The sequence below is a fragment of the Ambystoma mexicanum genome, chromosome 8, assembly GCF_040938575.1.
Source record: "Ambystoma mexicanum isolate Mex_15411 chromosome 8, UKY_AmexF1_1, whole genome shotgun sequence".
Lineage (NCBI taxonomy): Eukaryota > Metazoa > Chordata > Amphibia > Caudata > Ambystomatidae > Ambystoma > Ambystoma mexicanum.
The window spans coordinates 1,617,430,431-1,617,451,593 of NC_090929.1; the positions used below are offsets into that span (position 1 = coordinate 1,617,430,431).

At 46.8% G+C, this 21,163-nt stretch overlaps 1 protein-coding gene across 3 annotated transcripts in view; it reads right to left on the bottom strand.

Annotated features, from left to right (window-relative positions):
* Positions 1–904: 904 nt before the first annotated feature.
* The window catches only part of AFAP1L2 (actin filament associated protein 1 like 2), a 921,662-nt gene continuing 901,403 nt past the window's right edge, over positions 905–21,163 (bottom strand). For all 3 annotated transcript variants that reach the window (XM_069611872.1, XM_069611871.1, XM_069611873.1), the window contains exon 19: positions 905–10,277. In XM_069611872.1, coding sequence (XP_069467973.1) covers positions 10,251–10,277 — 27 coding nt within the window. In that variant the 3' untranslated portion in view covers positions 905–10,250. The remainder of the gene's footprint in view (positions 10,278–21,163) is intronic.

A 21,163-nucleotide genomic window follows, 5' to 3' on the forward strand; every position in this document is an offset into this window, starting at 1 on the left:
AACATTGCTTCCATTTAAATTGTCTCACCATGAAAAACTGGCCCCTCTTTAATTTCCTACTGCTTGGATCCAAATCCCTGCATCAGCTTGCGGCCCCTACCTTGTAAACAGTATCCACCAGTACTCTCCTTTTTGCACCCTCCACTCCATCATGTCTCCGTCCTGAGCCCCCCTCGTGCTTCCTCTCACATCTGTTTGTTTCCCCTAATCGCCCCACTCCACTACAACTCCTTTCCTCTCCATGTCCATACTGCTACTGCTTTCAATTCATCCATATCTACACTCAAACTCCACCTCCTTAATTCGAAGGAGCTCCCACTAATTACTCCCTACTTTCTCCCCCTCCCTGAATATTTAATTCCTAACTCATCTCTGCATCCTCCCTGTAAATAACAAACCACCTCTGACCGCTATCTTTTAGCTATTTCCCCAGCCCCTGGTTTCTGTACCAATTAATCCTCAGCACCCGCCAGCATAGTTAATCCCCCACTATTGGAAGGCACTTTTGCCAGCTTTTAACTTTTGTTAAGCATTTCGGGGGAAACGACACGTTACCCTCAGTAAGTAAATAAATGAATACATAGAAGACATACAAAATAAAATAAATTGAAAAATAAAATCAGTATAGTGAAATTTGGTCAAAGCACTTACTCCTGTATTTCTAACTAACCAGCAGCAGGAAAGTCAGGTTAAACTGTCAATATTTGGGGAACAGCCAGCCCTCATGCCTTATGCTGAAAGCACCCCTAATCACCAATGCGAACACCCATTCGGGTGGTCTACCCACGTTGTGCCCTGTATGTGATGCCTGCACTCTAAACCAGCCCCACTTGCACCTCCATCTCGTTCAAAAAGTGGTGCTTATGCACAATTCAAATCACACAAAAATAAAGACACATCACTGTCCTGAGGTAAAACCATTTTTTATTGATAAATAGAAGGGAAAGGGGGAACCAGAATGGAAAGGACTGACACATTTATCAAGACATGATTAGGAACATATTTGTATTTTTATTACAAAACACTGGTTGGTTAACAGGACTCGATCCATCAATGAGGTGCACGATACTAGTGCACACACTTATTTCTGAACAAGGTATCGGAGTAAAGGACCCACTTGACTGGAGCGGGGAAGCAGCTTCATTTGCTACCAAAACAGCTTGACATGGGTGGAAAATAAGAATACAGAGAAGACTGTTAAATAAATAGGTGGCATAAGAGCACCAGACAATGCTCTCTTATTCTCCCTAAATCTTCACACATTCCATGTCTACCGGGTGGAGGAGACGGGTGGTACCAGGGAAGTGCTGAATGTGGCTGTCTGCTACTACCGCATACTCGGATTGATCAGAAAGTATACATATGAAGCGACAGTCTGAAAATACCACAAGACCCATTGGGTGTGCCTATTTGCCTCCCTAATGTCGCGTTTGCAGGTCCCTCTTAGTCTTTGGTTTGTCTCATTGACGCTCAGCACCTCTTCACACTTAACATTTGTATTTCACCTGGGCATTGCCCTGGTGACTAATTCAGGGTACAGGTCAGTGTCCTGAGTTGTCTTTGTGCCTCCCAAACGCTCTCAAACACAGACAAGGCTCTGAGTTCCTGTAACTTATGCCAGCTGGTGGGCACCTGTCGGATGGGCAAGAAAGCAAGGCGAGACACTTGTGGAGCAACAACCCAACCGCCATAGAAGAAGGGCCGTCCAGGCCTGCCCTTGGTAAACCAAAGAGCGTGTCTCTAAGTCGCCTTCTGAATTCTAAATCGTTCGACTCCCAGAGTTCTCTTATGAAAATAAGATGACAGCACTTGCAAGCTTCAATCTCAGGCTCCTTTCTTCCCCATTGCTCAGTAAGTTATACTCCGTTTCATGTTTTTCTATGCTGTATTTTTTAACCCATCTCTTTAAATATGTGCTAATAATAAGAGTGCATTTTTCCCTGTACATTCTCATTAGAGGGACTCTGTAAGTAAGGGCATTCCAAATGTGAAGCCCTGGCAAAGAGATGCTCCTTTTCAGCCGAGCAGGCACAATCTCTTACTCTCTCTTTTTATCATTCTGCTGCGGCTCCCTTGGTTTGTGGGGTCCCTAGGGGTCTGCCCTCTCCCCCATTTTGTTCACCGTCTAAATTCAGTTACTTGCTAGACTCATTCAATCCCACGGCTCCTTTTGCTATTCTTATGCAGACGAAACTCAGATTGTTGTTCGGCAAGATCTTTCAAAGCCTGAGACCACTTGTTGCCTCCGGTTTTGTCTGACATCTGTGGGGAATTGGATGACAATTGGCTGAAGCTGAATGGGGAAAAGACTGAGGTGCTGTTCCTCCCTCGGCTGTTCCTTTTTGGACCCCTTATTGTTGCCCCCCACCCCCTGCTTGGACCTTTCCCGCCCCCTGCCTCTGTAGTAAAGTATCTTGGCTATAAGATCTTGGCCTCCTCGTCGGCTGAGCCTCAAATTAGTGTGGTATGCCAATCCGGCTATCACAGGCTTAAGATTCTCCAGAAAGTCCTCCCATACTTATCGGGCTGCATGCGTGCTTCTCTGGTCTTTGGAACTATGGGTTACTGCAACTCTCTTTTTAGCACAGCCACTTTACTTGATCCATCATTTGCAGGTTTTGCAGAACCTGGAGGTTAGAGTTGCTACTCATTCCTCTTTCAGGTGTTCTGCTTCTCCTCTATTGCGCTCACTTCACTGGCTCCCGGTTCTCAGCCGCATTCACTTCAAGTCGTTATGTATTGTCCATCGCGCTTTCTATGGGACCGGTGCATTACAGCTCCAATGTAAGTTCCGCACATAAATTCCTGCCCGTGTTCTCTGTCCCCAAGCTGCCCTTTTCATCGAGGTTCCCCGTTTTAGTCGTTCACGTATGGGAGGACGTGCCTTTTCAGTGGCTGCAGCCACCTTATGGAATCGGCTAGCACGTTCGCTTCGAGACTTTGAGGATCACTTCCTCTTCCGCCATTTTTAAAGAAATGCATCTGTTTTAGATTAGGGTTTTCTGTTCTGCTTGGGTTTATTGTAGTGCCAAGATGCCTTGATTGGTGGATGTTTTGCGCTTTACAATTAAGCTTAACATTACATGCTGCACCTTAGCCAGACCTGACTGATGAAGCCCAGAAAGACAGCATAATGCATTTAGGGTGGCTGTTATTTCCCTTGTTCAGAGGAGAATTGACTAGCATGTCAATGCAGGACTGTCTCATGGGTAGGAATGGACGGATAGGCAAAGTGATATTCCTCCTTTGGGCAAGGGAGGCACACTGAGCTCAGATGTGATTGTAGACCGACTGACTGGGCACCTTCTCAAAGAACAGGTTATTTGGTTTTCTTTGCTCTCAGTAAAGGGACTTGCACTTTGTTGGCAAACAAGTACATTTGCAGGAACATCGTTTATGGAAGACTATGGGCCTCATTCCGAGTATGGCAGTAAGGGATAGCGGCCACCGGTAACGAGACCGGTGGCGGTGATCCCTTACCGCCATACTCCGAGTTCCCTTTGCGCCCTCGCCCTTAACGCCTGCTTTGAGCAGGTGTTAAAGTCGAGGGCGCAAAGGGGCCTCCAAGCCAATAACGGTGACCGTAATGAACGGTCACCGTTATTTGCATCTTCCCCATTCCCATTGAGCCCTATGGGGGCTCATTTGGGAATGGGGAAGAGCCTTGGTGAATGGGAAATTACCGCCCCGCCAACCTTGGAATGGGGCGGTAATTCCGCCATCCACCAAGGCGCTGCCGTTCCGGGTACGGCGCCAACCAAGGCGTTAATAGCGCCATTGGTTAGCGCCGTACTCGGAATGAGGCCCCATGTTAAAGTTTGCATATGTGTTATGTCAAACTTCAATTACATGAATGGCTTACAAAACAGGGGACGCGTGCTTTATGAAGACACCAGGAACTTGGAGCTTAGTGGACAGCAATTAGAGCTATTGGGCTCATCATGAGTTCCCTGGTATCCTTCCGGAAATTCTGGCAGGATATCGAGGAACTACTGTACCGTCTCTGTTGCCCGAAATCTCGGCATTACCGGGATATTCTGGGTGACAGAGACGACGGTAACTCCCCATCCTATGGAGTCCAAAAGGACTCCATGGGATGGGTTTGCCGGAATTACCGGCAACGGTATTACCAGTGCCCGTAATTCAGGCAATTCTTTGCCGGTAGGAGCCTGAACATGTGTTTGCCGACCCATAATGAGCCCCTATGTGTCTGTTTCACATGTACATTTTGTTGGGCCACATATTAATTATTGAGGAGAAATTAGTTAACTTAATTAAATGGCATAAATCTCACTTAATGTTAAAGACAAAGTAGTGGGAGAAAGTACATTTATGAAGGACCAGCAAGGCCCCTCTCACAGGCCGGCCTTTACCACTGTCCCATTGCAGATAGTCCCAGCCCAGGTGCAAAGGTCGCGTGGCTCACCTTGCTTTGCTACGTCGTTTAGGAACTTCAGCAGACCTCTACGGAGGCACTGTGCCAGGGGGAAGGAGAGGGAAACCTGTATTGTCCAGCGAGCCAGAGTGAGCCACTTCCGGCCCCCTTCAGTGGCACTACCAGTGCAGACTAAAAGAAAACGTTATCACCTCAGTCTTACGCCCTTTTTCAAAAGTAACCAAAATAACTAAATACTTTTAAGAGTACATCTTGCAGCATGCACAGGGACGAGGGTACAGAGGTAATGATAGAAGTAGCCAATGAGATAACGCCCCATGTTGACGATTAATTCAACTGTTCTGTGGAGCGCAACCCTCTGCAGGAATAGATTTAGCCTCAACTGAGGAGTATTGTTTGATACCTTCCACTGGTCTCCAAAATGGCCGACTGAGGTTCCTCACCAGGAATGAGGCGTTTGCGACTGTAGGGGCTGGCAGCTAAATCCCAGTGTCTAAGATGGTGGCCGACTTGCACGCTTCAGTTTGGGAACAGCAGATGCTGCAGAGAAAGATGGAGATTGATGCACACAACAGTCCTCCAAGTGGGGGAATGAAAAGGCCACCAGGCTTATCAGGCCCACTTGGTGGTGGTCACTATAGCAGGCTACCATGGCAACACAGAAAAGGACAGGAGGGCATCATATTTTCAGTTATTCCAAATAAAAGGTATCAACCCTTCCTTTGGTGTCCTTGTAAAAGTGGGATAGCACAGCATCAAACATTTCATCGCACAACATTTATTTTACAACGCGACTTTAAAAGTTGCAAAAAAAGGACCCATAAAAATATTCGGATCCCTATTCACAATATTAAACATGATCAAATATAGCAAAGACGCATGGAGGCAGCCACACATCGATAGGGGTCGCTTCCCCTGAGATGCAGCGGGTGCCGTGGCCTGGATCCAGCACTGCCACCATTTACAAGAGCTCAGCAGAGGATGCCCACATACCGGGCATGGCTTTTCTTCCACACCACCACAAGCAGGTACATATATGTAACGCCTCCCATCTCTTCCTCAGCGCCAGCATCTTGCTGAAATGTGGGGTGATGGAAAGTGTGCTTACAGGGAGCAGATGACTGGAGAGGAGTACACCATTTCCTTATCTCCTTTCTAATTTCTGCAATTAATTTGTTAACACATTGTAAGCCATTCCAGGCAATCTGATGCCTATCCAATGCACTATGGGAAGTGTAGTCCTTCCATCAAAGGACAATAAATACATTGGGGGTCATTACAAGTGGGGCAGTAAGGGGTTAACGGCGCCGGTAAAGGTGCCGGTGCCGTCAACCCCTTACTGCCTCGTTACGAGTCTGCTTGCGGGAACCCGCTAAGGACGCCTGGTTTTACCAGGCGCCCTTAGCGGGTCCCGCGAGCAGACCAGGGTGCTAACAAGGGGCCAGTTATTAACGGGCCCCTCGTTAACGGGCCAGTTATTAACGGGCCCCTCGTTAACACCCGCCCCATTCCCATTCGAGCCCTATTGGGGCTCGAATGGGAATGTGGATGTACCGGGTCCGGGTTCCTTGAATGAGGAATTACCAGGCCCTCCTAGGTTGGAATGGCCCAGTAATTCCTCATTTAAGGAACCCGGTACCCGGTAAGGGGGTAGCCATGCCGCTATTAGCGGCATGGTTACCTCCTACCGTGTAATGACTCCCATTGTCTTCACCAAGTACTTAGTGCTTGATCAGTCATTTCATAGTGAAGTGATTTATGTCTGCTTAATGCTGGACTCCTCTCGCTTCTAAGCACTGGACTGGGGTTCGAAGCAACGTTGTACTGCACCCTCCTGTTCCCAAGGTTAGTACATGCCCCCAAGCTATCCCCCTTAAGATAAAAGGAGAACTAATATTGTATTATATTAAAAAGCAAAGCAAGGAAGTAGAATACAAACAAACTACCATTAGTGTTGATTGTTTATTGTAATACCCCCGTGCACTCCCAACCCCCATCCGCGGTAAAACGATAGAGGATGCTTTTATGCACGTACTTCTGAGTTCTGCTGCCATTAAGAACGACCAAATTCTTAAAGTTTGATTATATCTTTGATTAAATTAGTATTTGAGGATTTCCTTGATGTTAGCTCTGAGAGTCTGGTTACAGTGTTATGCAGAGCCAGCCTCTGATACCAAAAGAGTATACAGCTCCCCAGAAATATCCAACTATACAGGGTTATGTGTTAGGCGGGAGCAGAGGGCACAGTGCCCGACTAGGACATTCGATGGAGTTGGCAAATCTTGGCCAGTTAGATGACTTCTGATGGAGAGAGAGAGGGAGCACAGCCCTCCCACCTCTCCGCAGGGGCCCCTCACTGGCTCCTTACCAAACACAGGGTTCAATTCAAAGCTCTTTGGATAATTCACCAAGCCTTTCATAATGATGGAACGGGCTTCCAGAGATAAACCTCACCTTGGCTTCCACTTTCCCCACTTTTTCAGTAAGAATTGCAGGGTTGGTGGACCGTTTGCAGATCAGGGGCACTTTCTCTGGAGCTCCTTGCCACCTGGTGCCCACCAGAGCCCCAAAGTCTGTAGTTAATTCTTCAAGATGCTAAAGTCCAACCTCTTCACGGGCATGCAATTCTGACTGCAATGACAGACATGTTTGAAGAAAGGGCATTTGTGCCTAAAACAAATGGAAAAAGACTGACTTTCGCCAATGGAAAGATAGCAAATTGTCCTGAGAAATTAAGCATATCAAAGCTGCTTGCTTTAAGGAAGCAACATTCCTGCATGCCAGTGCTTGCTGGTTCTAGAGACGCAGCCTGCTCCTCACTGAGGAGGCCCAATCAGGCCGAAATATATCCAGAGACGGAACCTGCTCCTCACTGATGAGGCCCAACGAGGCCGAAACATGGCTGGAGACGCAACCTGCTCCTCACTGATGAGGCCCAACAAGGCTGAAACATGTCTGGAGACGCAACCTGCTCCTCACTGATGAGGCCCAACAAGGCTGAAACATGTCTGGGGATGCTTGTGGTCTTGTGCAGAAGAGATATGACCTAGCAGTTCGGACTGGACTGCCTCTGTTGGGGTGGGACCAAGCCTGATTTGCATATGGTCTTTCCCCTTCTGTAATAGCTTGGCAGGCAAAGAACGATGGTCTGGAGGGTTGCCCAGAGAAATGCCAGAGGTTGAGATTAATACTAAATCTTCCAGCCATCACACCTTTTGTTTTGTTTTGCTATTGCCAGTGCCCAGAAAACACCCCAGACATGTTTCCATAAATGGGCACACCGAAACCCACCATCTGACAGATTTTTTCAATCGCACCTTTATAGTCAGGAAAGCCGTAATTTCCTCACTCATATAATGACTCACCTGGAGCCAACACCTCCCACAATCATGTCAACATTTCCGTTAAACCTCGGCATGACCGGTCCTCGCAGGATGACACATAGCACATCATTCAACTCACAGGCACACCCGCCCACACACATCATCCATTTTAGAATGGAGGACGTCAGATTTCAAGTGGTTCAAGTGATCTCAAAATGGAGGACACATTTCTGGTCCTTGTCACAAACCGACAGCTCTCAGTTGGTCTTCCGCTCCCATCGACATCCCGAGCCACCTGGACCTCGGTGTCCAAAAGCTAAAACCAGAACAGTTGACAATGGACGCCGTCATGTGCATAGAAAGTGCCACCACCCTATACCCTTGTACCTTTTACACCAGTCTCCTGCATCCTAATCCAGCAGGTGAAGTCCCAACTGCACCTGACCATCACAGAACGTGCAATACTGGGTGCAGAGTTAGGATTCTGCAAGGAGCTCCTCAAAGGCCTGTGAAAGGAACTGGTTGCCTGCTTGCACAGGAAGCGTGCCCCATGTCTGTCGCGAGGAAGCTGCACTCGACCGCTGCATGGAACACCCACAACAATGCCCCCCTGATGAATCAAGGTTAAAAACTCCTTCCACCTGCAGCCCCAACTCCTTCACACTACACATCCCTCAAACCTCTCAAGCCAGCGACTGGAAGGGGGCCCTGATCACATCTCGTGCCCACAGCTTGGAATTAGGTTTTAATGGAGCAACGATTGAAGCCCTTGGGGCACAGCTCAAGGATCATTGGCCCCCTCCAACAGCAAACCTCAAAGTGCAATACCTGAGGTGTGGACATGCACCCTAGCTCTGAATGTACATTAACCTCTTAGCCGGCAAGACGCTGCTTGGGACACAGCGCTTCCCTCCACTTCCGCCTCCTGCAGCAGCAGCTAGACACCCAGATTCTCTGACAACACTAAGTATGTTGCTGTCCCAGTAGGAACTGAGCTCTGAGCAAAGTCCCAGAACAAACCTATACGCTTATCACTGATTGATATCACTTTTGATGAAAATGGGGACACTCGGTTGCAGTGGACAAAGACCTAAACTTCACTGCACTGTGGACTGTGGTAATCCCAAAATATCTTCGAAACGAGAAAACATCCCCCCGTACCCCCGTGCAGCTGACTGTGTTGTAAGAAGTGTAGGATTTGGAGCCTCCTCTGTCTCCCTTGCATTCTGTGGAGGCAGAGGGGCTCATAGGCTCAAATACATGATGTCATTCTAATTGACATGACCTGATGAATTCCAAAAGAAGGAAACATGTTGGTAGGTGCTTGGAGAAAAAACTGCAGCTTCTTTCAACAAAGGTTTGAGGAGCGCAGGGTACCCGGGTAGCCAATTAGAAATCTGCAGAGAAGGGGCACTATATGGTGGGCTTTATGTTTAGGCTGAGGCAGTGAGAACCCAGCGCTATTTCCATAATCAGTAGCATGTCTCACCAGGAACCCCGCTATTAGAGGTAAACTGGTGGCTCTCCACCCGTGGTTCATTGGCAGGAATACAATGTGCTTTTGTAGATATCTCAGAGCAGAGATGCAGCTCACCACCGGACCCCCCTACCTGTTCGTGCCCCCCAAGATAATGCAATGACCCGCTCAAAGTTTATCTCGAGTTGGTAAGGTTTCTCTGATGCACATATCCCTCAGTCCTACACAACCAGTGACAACGGTATCCAGATTTCTCCAACATATGTATTACTTTCAGCTCAGCTGGAACAGGAAAAAACAGTGGTTTTGGCCAAGGGTCACATAGAACCGGATGTTTGACGTACACAGACTTTATAATGTCAATGTTTCAACACAAGTGTGTTTATATACACAACTTTCAACACTGAAAGAACATCAAAAGGTGTCTCGGGCCCCTTAAGCGGCAAGACCTGCTGTTAATACCCCCTGTATATTTCCATAATACCCCCATGCCCCTATGTAGCATGTTAATCAAATTTCTCCCGTATGGAATTCAGTCTGTATGTATTCCAAGGACCTTTTCTGCAGCAGTACTTGGATTCTTCTCATCTCTGTACACGGTAGGGAATACCCGCGTCGGAATCAAGCACCCTATTCATTTCAACGATGAAATGTTGAGTTTGGGAACTTTAAAAAACACATTTCATGGACTCCTTCGTAGCAGTAAGATTTTCGACACATTTTTTCATTTGTATGTCCCTTAAAAAAATAAATACAGAAATGTCTAGCACTTTTTTCGCGTCTTCCATCATGAGTGCTTCTCTGTAGACAGAGAAGATGGGATCCCCAAGGTGAGAAATGGAAGCTGTAACCAGGCTGGTTGAAAGGGATGCTCTCTCAAAATCCACTTGACAGGTCCAACATTTCATCTGAGCAGGGCATATCAAGAGGGTGTTTTCTGTTTTCCTTTCCACTTCATCGGACCAGTGTTCAACCGCACATTGTGTCCACCTTTGGTCCATGGGAAAACCATCCTTTTTCAGTCTCTCAGTCCCACAGAGGTGTGCTTCCTTCTTTAACTGGTCCCTTTCCGCTCCCATTCCTGTAAGGAAATCAAAATCAGATATTGGATTAAGGCAAGGAAACAATACATCTCAATGCAGCGATTTACATGGTCATGTAATATTAGGCTATGCTAGAAGGCGCTCCACGGCAACGATTTACATGGTCATGTAATATTAGGCTATGCTAGAAGGCGCTCCACGGCAACGATTTGCATGGTCATGTAATATTAGGCTATGCTAGAAGGAGCTCCACGGCAACGATTTGCATGATCATGTAATAATAGGCTATGCTAGAAGGCGCTCCACTATAATGATTTGCATGGTCATGTAATATTAGGCTATGCTAGAAGGCGCTCCACGGCAACGATTTGCATGGTCATGTAATATTAGGCTATGCTAGAAGGAGCTCCACGGCAACGATTTGCATGATCATGTAATAATAGGCTCTGCTAGGAGGCGCTCCACTGCAATGATTTCAAGGTCTTGTAATATTAGGCTATGCTAGAAGGTGCTCCACTGCAATGATTTGGTTGGTCCTGTAATATTAGGCTATGCTAGAAGGCGCTCCACTGCAACGATTTACATGGTCATGAAATATTAGGCTATGCTAGAAGGCGCTCCACTGCAACGATTTACATGGTCATGATATATTAGGCTATGCTAGAAGGCGCTCCACTGCATCGATTTGCATGGTCCTGTAATATTAGGCTATGCTAGAAGGCGCTCCACTGCAACGATTTACATGGTCATGTAATTTTAGGCTATGCTAGAAGGCGCTCCGCTGCAACGATTTGCATGGTCATGTAATATTAGGCTATGCTAGAAGGCGCTCCACGGCAACGATTTGCATGGTCATGTAATATTAGGCTATGCTAGAAGGAGCTCCACGGCAACGATTTGCATGATCATGTAATAATAGGCTATGCTAAAAGGCGCTCCACTATAATGATTTGCATGGTCATGTAATATTAGGCTATGTAAGGAGGCGCTTCACTGTAACGATTTACATGATCATGTTATATTAGGCTCTGCTAGGAGGCGCTCCACTGCAATGATTTCAAGGTCTTGTAATATTAGGCTATGCTAGAAGGTGCTCCACTGCAATGATTTGGTTGGTCCTGTAATATTAGGCTATGCTAGAAGGCGCTCCACTGCAACGATTTACATGGTCATGAAATATTAGGCTATGCTAGAAGGCGCTCCACTGCATTGATTTGCATGGTCCTGTAATATTAGGCTATGCTAGAAAGCGCTCCACTGCAACGATTTACATGGTCATGTAATTTTAGGCTATGCTAGAAGGCGCTCCACTGCAACGATTTGCATGGTCATGTAATATTAGGCTATGCTAGAAGGCGCTCCACTGCAACGATTTACATGGTCCTGTAATATTAGGCTATGCTAGAAGGCGCTCCACTGCATTGTTTTGCATGGTCCTGCAATATTAGGCTATGCTAGAAGGCGCTGCACTGCAACAATTTACATTGTCCTGTAATATTAGACTATGCTAGAAGGCGCTCCACTGCAACTATTTACATGGCCATGTGATTTTAGGCTATGCTAGAAGGCGCTCCACTGCAACGATTTGCATGGTCATGTAATTTTAGGCTATGCTAGAAGGCGCTCCACTGCAACGATTTGCATGGTCATGTAATATTAGGCTATGCTAGGAGGCGCTCCACTGCAACGATTTACATAGCCATGTAATTTTAGGCTATGCTAGAAGGCGCTCCACTGCAGCGATTTGCATGGTCATGTAATATTAGGCTATGCTAGAAGGTGTCCACTGCAACGATTTACATGGTCATGCAATTTTAGGCTATGCTAGAAGGCGCTCCACTGCAGCGATTTGCATGGTCATGCAATATTAGGCTATGCTAGAAGGCGCTCCACTGCAACGATTTACATGGTCATGTAATTTTAGGCTATGCTAGAAGGCGCTCCACTGCAGCGATTTGCATGGTCATGTAATATTAGGCTATGCTAGAAGGCGCCCCACTGCAACGATTTACATGGCCATGTAATTTTAGGCTATGCTAGAAGGCGCTCCACTGCAGCGATTTGCATGGTCATGTAATATTAGGCTATGCTAGAAGGCACTCCACTGCAGCGATTTGCATGGTCCTGTAATATTAGGCTATGCTAGAAGGCGCTCCACTGCAACGATTTACATGGTCATGTAATTTTAGGCTATGCTAGAAGGCGCTCCATTGCAGCGATTTGCATGGTCATGTAATATTAGGCTATGCTAGAAGGTGCTCCACTGCAACGATTTACATGGTCATGTAATTTTAGGCTATGCTAGAAGACGCTCCACTGCAGCGATTTGCATGGTCCTGTAATATTAGGCTATGCTAGAAGGCGCTCCACTGCAACAATTTACATGGTCCTGTAATATTAGGCTATGCTAGAAGGCGCTCCACTGCAGCGATTTGAATGGGGATTTTGCATTAGTCTCTGCAAGAAGATGCACAGTGTGGGCCAAATTAGCGCAAATAAAATAGAGCCATTAGCTGCTTCAGAGTCAAAACTATGGGCATAGGATGAGAAGATATGAAAGAGATAGGGTGCAAGAGGGACTCTCAGCCTGTAGGTGTTATTTGGCCCACTGTCCACCCCTTACAAACCTATTGCCACGCTAAGGCCTACGTGCATTTCCTCAGCCTACCTGCACATTCCCGCCCAAAACACACGCACTGGGATCACTTCAAACTCACTCACTCACTCACTCTAATGTGTGAAATATCGCCATATTGACCCAAATATGCAGTACATACCCAGTGATTACTAGAAAACGAACACAAATAGCTGCAAGTTGCAGGTTGCAGACCCAAAGCACCAGCGATGGACTAGACGTCCACTTTACTATGTATTTTTCTCATGTTCTAACTTGCAGAGTTAATCTTCAAGTACTTAATGGGCATGTAGGGCCCAAGGAAGCAATGATGGTGACAGGCTGCAAGTGGGTTTGTGGAGTCAATGCTTTAGAGATCATAATACTTTACAGTGGCTGCCTTCTGTTTGTTTTTTGGTAGCGGGTATTTGGCTTGAGCCAACAACTTGCCCCTCCAACTGCTTGTTATTAAGTGGTCGCCAGAGCCTTTAAACCGTTTGACTTGTCAAACTGATGGACCAATTAGTGATCAGTAGGCACCAAAATCTACAAGGTGAGTAGGGGGCTAGGGTGGGATGGTGTGGCGGGAATGCATGGTGCGGAGTAGGGAGGTAGGTTGGGGCGGGGCAGAGGGAGTCAGGGGCGGCAATGCATAATGGAATGTATGCTTGTAAGTTAGAGGGTTGGAATGTATTGCGGTATTCTTGCAATGTGGAGGTGGGGCTGGGGTGGCGGCCAGGGGTAACTAGTAGGGGAATGGAGTCAGGGGAGGTGCCGCACAGGGCGTAGTATGTGGCAGAATATGGGTGGAGCAATGGGGGGGTCGGAAAGGCGGATTCGATGGGGGACCCCCACCAGAAAGGGAGGAACCCAGGAGGGTATTGGGGGACAGGCAGGGCTGGACTGGGAACCAAAAGGGGCCCTGGAAATTATTTTCAAAGTGGCCCCATATTTCGCCGAAGGAGCGAGCATAGCACGTGAGCCCAACCCTTTTATGAGGGAATTGTGAGTATCCCCCAAAAAGATGTTCGATACAATTAGTCCAAATTAGTGCATTTAAACCATGTTTAAATCATATATGGATTAACAAAAATTCATGTTTTAAATAAGTTCATGATCTTGCAAATGTCTGTCTTGGGTTGATTAAGTTATGTATGAAGAACCACTGCCCTCTTAGACAAAGACAATTTCCTGCAGAAAAGGTTTGCATTTGGGCTAATTTGCATACCCACAATGCATTTGATCCACACTCATTCCACACTCAATCGGTGTGAAGAAAAGGCAGAGGGTCATGGCTGCACCTTCTACAAATTAAAAGAAAGTTAACCATATAAAAAATAAAAGAAACAACTTGCAAAAGAAAAATTCTGAGAGGTCAATTAACTGTGACACGTTTGACTTGCTGTAATCTTGACCCGGACAGGCTAAACAGCATTAAATATTTTAAAAATGAGTTTGGAAAAAATATATGAATTGAATACTGACTTCATATCTGGTCGGCTTGAACTCTGCATTAGTATTTTGTTATTGGTTTTATATAGTTTGAAACTAGCTAGGCAGCAACAGAGTGCGGTGACAGGGAAGTTACAGGTTGTACTAGCTTGTGAATCCCACACTAGGGGGTCGGCATATAACCAGGGTATTCAGTCCCGTCCTGGAAAGGCCTCAGTATGGTGTTCCAGTAGGCCAGGTGCCGGGCGTAGCAAGAGAAGGCCTGTCTCCTGGTTTAATCTCGATTCGTGCAATGGTCTAGCATTACACCTGAGTCGCGACTCGCAAGTAGGCAATGGTTGCCTTATGTGTCATGCGGGCAGTTTTGATATGTGTCCAGGATGGTTGCGAAGTCTACTGTGTGCTTTATGCATGCTGTGAACACAGCCCATATGCCTGAGTGGTACACCCCTCCCATGTCTCATTGGTACACTGTTTGACCACTTGAGTTCACTGAATACGTCTACACTTGTCTAAGTGTTAGGGAGAATTCTCGTAAATGTGCTCATTCCCTTCATGTTAGAGACCTTCAGCAACTTTGCTGGATTTTGAGGACTTGATTTTTTTACCTAGAAAGTGTGTGAGCCTTTTTTTCCCACTCTTTCATGTGTTTTGATGTGTGTTTTACATTTGTGTTCTTTGATTATGGCGTTTTAGATAACTCCATGGGCATCATCTTTTGATGTGTGTTACACAGCACCTTCAGTGCAGTGACACAGGGATGTCTTTTAGACTTCCCAAAGGTTTAAGTACCTTCTCTGGGATAAACTACTGTTTCCCGGAGAATGTAAAGTGAAATTGACTTTACTAGTCTTTTCCAACTTCCTAGACCCAGCACACATCATCTTACAATGGAGTGCTGGAGGGGTTACATAGTACTCCCTGTGTCAAAACACTCATGTAGCAGTCAAATGCTACCCTTTCCTGTTGAAAAGGCTGGTGGCAGTGGTTTTTCCCGACCGCGAACACCGGTAGCTAAAAATCACAGGAGCCATGTTTTTCAAGATGGCGCCTTAAGCCCCTTTGTTTAAACAGGTCCCGGTCTTCTTTTTTCGCCATTTCTTTTTGGAAAGGTCCTTCTAGTGTTTGTATCTGAGCGCCAAACCAGGTTTGGTCCCTTTGTTCGTGTGACTTTGGCGGGCTTCAGGACTGAAGTCCCGCCCTTGGCGTCTGAGTTTCTGGGGTGGGCAGGAAGTGAGGGAGGTGCCCGAAACTCCCTGTGCTTAGTCTCCTAGGAGACCCAAATGCACTCTGGCATGATTGGCTGGCTGACTGTCCAGAAAGGACAGCCACCCTGCTGGGTGAGTGACAGCTATGCTGGAATGAAAGGGAGAAAACTGTTTAAAAGGCGAGTCTCGTCGACTGGAAGGCAGAGTCGACCACTGGACTGAAAGAACCGAAGACGAGCTGGAAGAGGACGGCTGCTGAAACCACTGGACCGTCGGTTTTCCCGGTGAAGCCCTGTTGCAGGTCCGAATTGCCAAACTCCATTCGACAGAGAAGCTCCTTCAAGGACGGCTTCTTCCTTTGAGTTGGTGGGACAAATCAACTAGTAATACACCTGGATACCATTCTCAAGGCTGGTTAGCTTTAACCAGGGAGAGGGACACCAGTTTGTGTTCTTGAATCTACAGCTACTCGAACTGAAGTGACTCCATTTTGTTTGCTTTCTTCAACGATCCCGTGCAGTGCAGGAGTCCCCCGACGTCCTCCCTCTTGTCCCCACGACTGAGGCTCAGGAACAGCGAGATCTGCAGGAACTGCCAGGAACCACGACTTCAGCAACATTTGTTTTCTTCATACAAAGGTACTGTGCCAACCCAATTGAGAGAACGCCACTCTCGCGGTGAAAGTTCGTGAAACTTTCCCAACTCGCAGGCCTAATCAGCCTGTGACCCCACAAATGATTCTTTTTCACCTAAACTACTTCTGAGAACTTTTACAAAGACTTTACCGTTTGATACCAGAACTGCTCTTTCCTATCCAGAACACTAGCCCATTGACGGCCTATTGACTTGAATTGAACTATTCTGGTGACCTGAAACTATTTGCACTGCCTAGAAAGTATATGTAATCTATTCAACTTACATTTGTCCTTTTTGCTCACTGCTAAGTAACTGAACTGCCATTTGGCTCCTTTTTCAGGGGAGCTCAAACTGTCTCATAAACCTAGAGTTTTGTATTGAAGTGTATTGGTATATAATATTAAGTTGTCTTCTTCTAGTGAAATGTTTTATAAATGATTGTGTAATAAATTAATAAGTGTTTTACCAAGAAACCTTGAGTATAAGTGTCTACTTGAACCACTGTGATTGAAAGTCCTCTGTGTAACTACTTGTACTGCTCACATTCACTCTTGAGATAAGCCTGGCTGCTCAGCTCACTACCAACAAACTGTGTGGTACAGACTGATACCAAAGGTTGGCCTTGCTTACACATGTAGTCCTAATTGTGTGTGGTGGTCCCAGAGGGTACTGCATGCAATTCTGTCTAACAACAAGTTTTGCATTCTATAACCGAGAGTGTTATGTTACATCTGCGTGGTACACATACTACACAGCCGTGGCTTTGCACACAGCAGTGTATATTCGAGTGGTACACATTGGACAAGACTGGAGGACCCCCACTGTGTGAGCCATACTCATGCATTGAACTAACTTATACAGCGCATAGCACGAATATGCGCTCAACAAAACCTGCACATGCATCTGTGCTCCCCAAACAGTGCATTGCTGCAGAGCATGCAGTGTGCACCACTACATTATACAGCGCATAGCATGAATGTGCGCTCAACACAACCTGCACATGCATCTGAGCTCCCCAAACAGTGCATTGCTGCAGAGTATGCAGTGTGCACCACTATATTATACAGAGCATAGCATGACTATGCGCTCAACAAAACCTGCGCATGCATCTGAGCTCCCCAAACAGTGCATTGTTGCAGAGCATGCAATGTGTACCATGTGCATACACTGACATGTGTCTTCATGTCTGAGTGAAGGAGTATGCGTGCCATTTAACACAGGCTGCATACGTGAATGGGACACTCGTTACAAGGAACCAGGCCATGTGCTGCTTGTGCTATCATGCCATGACATGCCATGAACAGGGGCCCAGCTGAAAGTTGTGATGCGTGCTTCCTGGAGTTATATGGATATGCTTTGTCATGAGACCACATCACACACCCAGCTCAATATACTGTTGCTTAGTCATGCTGAGGTTTTCTACTAAGCAGAAGGATTGGCCTATGTTAATGCAACATAACATCCCCAGTTCTAGGGACGTTGAGGTTACAATGCAAATCCTAAAAAGGATAATGATTTGTTATTTAAATGGCGCTTTCGTAGAAACCGAAGTTGGTACTCGTTTATGGACTTCAGAAAGATGAATGGCTGAGTTGACCTTGCAGGGATTTGAACCTGCGACCTGCAGATCGCACATAGATCACAGCAGCAAGCTCTCAACCCGCTGAGCTATCTTAACGGTAAAAATAACCCAGAATTCAGCAACTCGTACTCTCCAAGGGCAGTGCTTATGGCCGCGTTCATCACTTTATGTGCAGAGCCCTTGATGATGTCATTGAACAATTTGTTGATGTAATTGGAACTAATGTAAGCGCAGATATTTGACTTTCTTTTGTGATGAATTGTGGGACTTTTTTGGCTCGCATTGTAACATTCATGTCTGGCGAAATTAAGGTTTTCTGCCAATATACAGTTCAATAACCGCTTCATATACATATACACCCTTCAAGGTTTGGAAAGTAAGGATTCAAATGTGAGTCCAACCCGCAGGTAATGACTAGTCCTCCATTTACAGTATGCGCTATTTTGTACTGATCTTCACTGTTGCTTGGCACTGTTGCATACTGATTTGCAAGGTTCATTTGCACTGTTCCAGCCCTATTTGAATTATCAAACAAAATAATAAAACAATGGCTGCTGTGATTTTAAAAGTGCTGCTCTTTGTGTTTTTTACCGTCTTGTGCGGGAGGCAGTGTGCAATGCAGCTCAGTGTGATGACGAAGAGGGCCGCTTTATTGACTTTATTACCTCCTCTCCTGAACTCACCAGTAGCCAATTCAGGGGGTGGGGGGGTATACGGCAGCCAAGCTGCACTGGTGTAAAGATATACAACAACACGTGACACTTGACATAGTTTACTGTCTAGTAAAATGGAGAGGTGCGGGAAACCGGTGCGGTGCTCACATGTCTCTCGTGATGAACGACCTGATCGTTGTCAGAGCCTTGCAAGCTACAAGGGGAATGAAACACTTGGCCCATGCGGCAGAAGAGGAGACATGGGCTCTGTCAACTACGCTTACCTTGATCACGCCATAGCGAAGAAGGCCCCTCACTGCGGCCTACGCTGCCCTGGCAGTGCACACCAAACACTTCTTCGCCCAGCCCGCACTGCCAGCCTGCCCTGCACCTGACCTGTGCTGCTGCGCAATGTGTGTGCAGGGGCAGGCAGGGCATGTGCGGTTTCGGTTCCCGTGCTAAGGAGGCAGCCGAGGCCCTCATGCGCAGGCGCGCAGCCTAGCTTCCCAGCCCAACCCTGGAAAGAAAAAAATGCGCAGGCTGCGCCAGGCGCCAGCGTGGCGTCAGTGGTAGCAGCCGGCACTGCAGGCAGCCAATTCACACAAATCACCCAGGCGGATTCAGGCGCCAAAGAGGCCCTGCAGGCCAGAGGCCTACCGGGGGATGTCCCGGTGTCCCGGTGGGGCAGTCCAGCCCTGGGGACAGGTAAAGGGGAAGAAGCGGCGGTGGAGCCGGGATTGGTTTTTGGGAGGGAGCTGAGCAGTTGCATATGTAGACCACCCGGGGACAAGAAACGTGCAAATTCTCCCAGGGAATAATAGGGGGCAAGCAGTTGTGGTCGAGCAAAAGACCCGATTATATGAAACAAAATGTCAGAGAAAGAAATACCATTTTGTAAAACCTGCCCCTGGTTCAAGGAAACACATCTCACTTCCTGCCTGTACACACCCACGCTGCGGGTGTGCACGCATTAGGAGCCTGTGTGGCCATTATATCTGCTACAATAATGTTGCAAGCTCCCAGAGCACTGGGGACGTCAGACCTCGTCCACTGCCTTTGCTAATCCTACCTGCAGTTTCCTCGACCAAACACTACAGTCAAAAAGTTATTTTAGGTGTTATTGAACGGTTAATTCAAAGAACACATTTAACCTTCTGAGGCGAGCGTGGAAGCTGTACGAAAGCAGCCTTTAAAAATGCCTTTAAAATGTTTAAAATGCTAAAGAAAAAAGTTCGTTTTTGTTAAAGGAATATCTTTCTCCTGCTGTGATGAAGAATAGGACACATCTCCCCCGACCCCCCTGCCCTCCAACCGGAAATCCCCGCTGCGTCAAGCAGTGGGTGTTACTCTCTGCAAATCCTCCCAGGTGGCGGCCAATTTAAAGCATGATGGCTGTATCAGGGTTTGAATGTTGTTTTGGGTCCTGTCCAGGGCTGGTCATGGGGCCGGCTCTCGCCGGATCCGAGATCCGGCACCAGATGTGGAGCCGGATCTCGGGATCCGGCCAGAGTCAGCCGCCACAAACCCCTGCTCTGCGCTGGGAGAAAAAAAAAAGCGCAAGCAAACTGTAACTTCCTCTGGTGACCCCATGCAAGAGGTCACAAGAGGAAGTTACAGTCCTCAGCAATGTTTGTCGGATACATGGATCCGGATTATTTATTTATGCAATGTTTGTCGGATAACTGTATCCGACAAACATTTCATTAATAAATAAATATACAGGTATCCGACAAACAGTGCATACATAAATACCCCTATTAACATCACACAGGATGCAGCCACCCAACTGCTTTCGGAGGGGAGCTGCAGGCACTGTGCCAGGTGAGGTTCAAGTAAAGGAAAACGTTACTTATGGCGAACAGAAATCACTGTGTTTGTATAGTACCCAAGGGGAAGTTTTTTTTAATAAAATGAAATGCAAATTGTGCATTGTAAAGAATATTTACTCAGCAACACTGGTTAAAACTATCATCAACATAATGAAGTAACTCATCACCAGTGCCATGGAGGGGGTTTAAAGTGGAATTGATATATAGTTTGGAAAAGAAGCAGCATGAAAGTGTGCCGTTTTAAACTATTATTTTGGACATTTCCTTTGATCGGAGGTCAACTGCGAGCTCTGCCCCCATTAACCCACCTCCTCGGGCTCGGCCCCCGCCCCAAACTCCGCCCCCACCCTGGCCCTTGTGGGATCCCCCACCGATTTTTTTCCATTTCCACCACTGATCCTGTCCCCCAAACCCTGACATAAGCTAACCTATACAGAGCATGCATTGATATGATATGATAGTTTATTTATATAGCGCCTATACACAATGTGTTTCAAAGTGCTTCAAGGCAAGGAATGGAACAAGGGAAAATACGACGACATTCTTATAAGGCCAGGAACAGTAAGGATGTGAAATTAACTATCGTACTCAGCCTGACGACATTTCAGATAGTGCAAGAGCTAAGACATAGATAAGGAAGGGAGGGGGAGAGTGGGAAGGAAATGGAAACAGACAGGTAACTACCATACTAGGCCTGACGACATTTCTGGTAGAGCTGGAGAAAAACAAAAGGTGAGGGAGAGGGGTGCAGAAAGGGAGGGGAGGAACAAAACAAGCGACTATCATACTAGGCCTGACGACATTTCAGATAGTGCTGGAGGCGTGGTGGGGAGGAAAAAAACAGTAATGGCAGGGTGGAGGAAACAGACGAGGTTGCTATCATATTAGGTCCAGGGACAATTCTGATAGAGTAAGTGCATGGAAGAAAGTAAGGGGAGGAGATAGGAAAA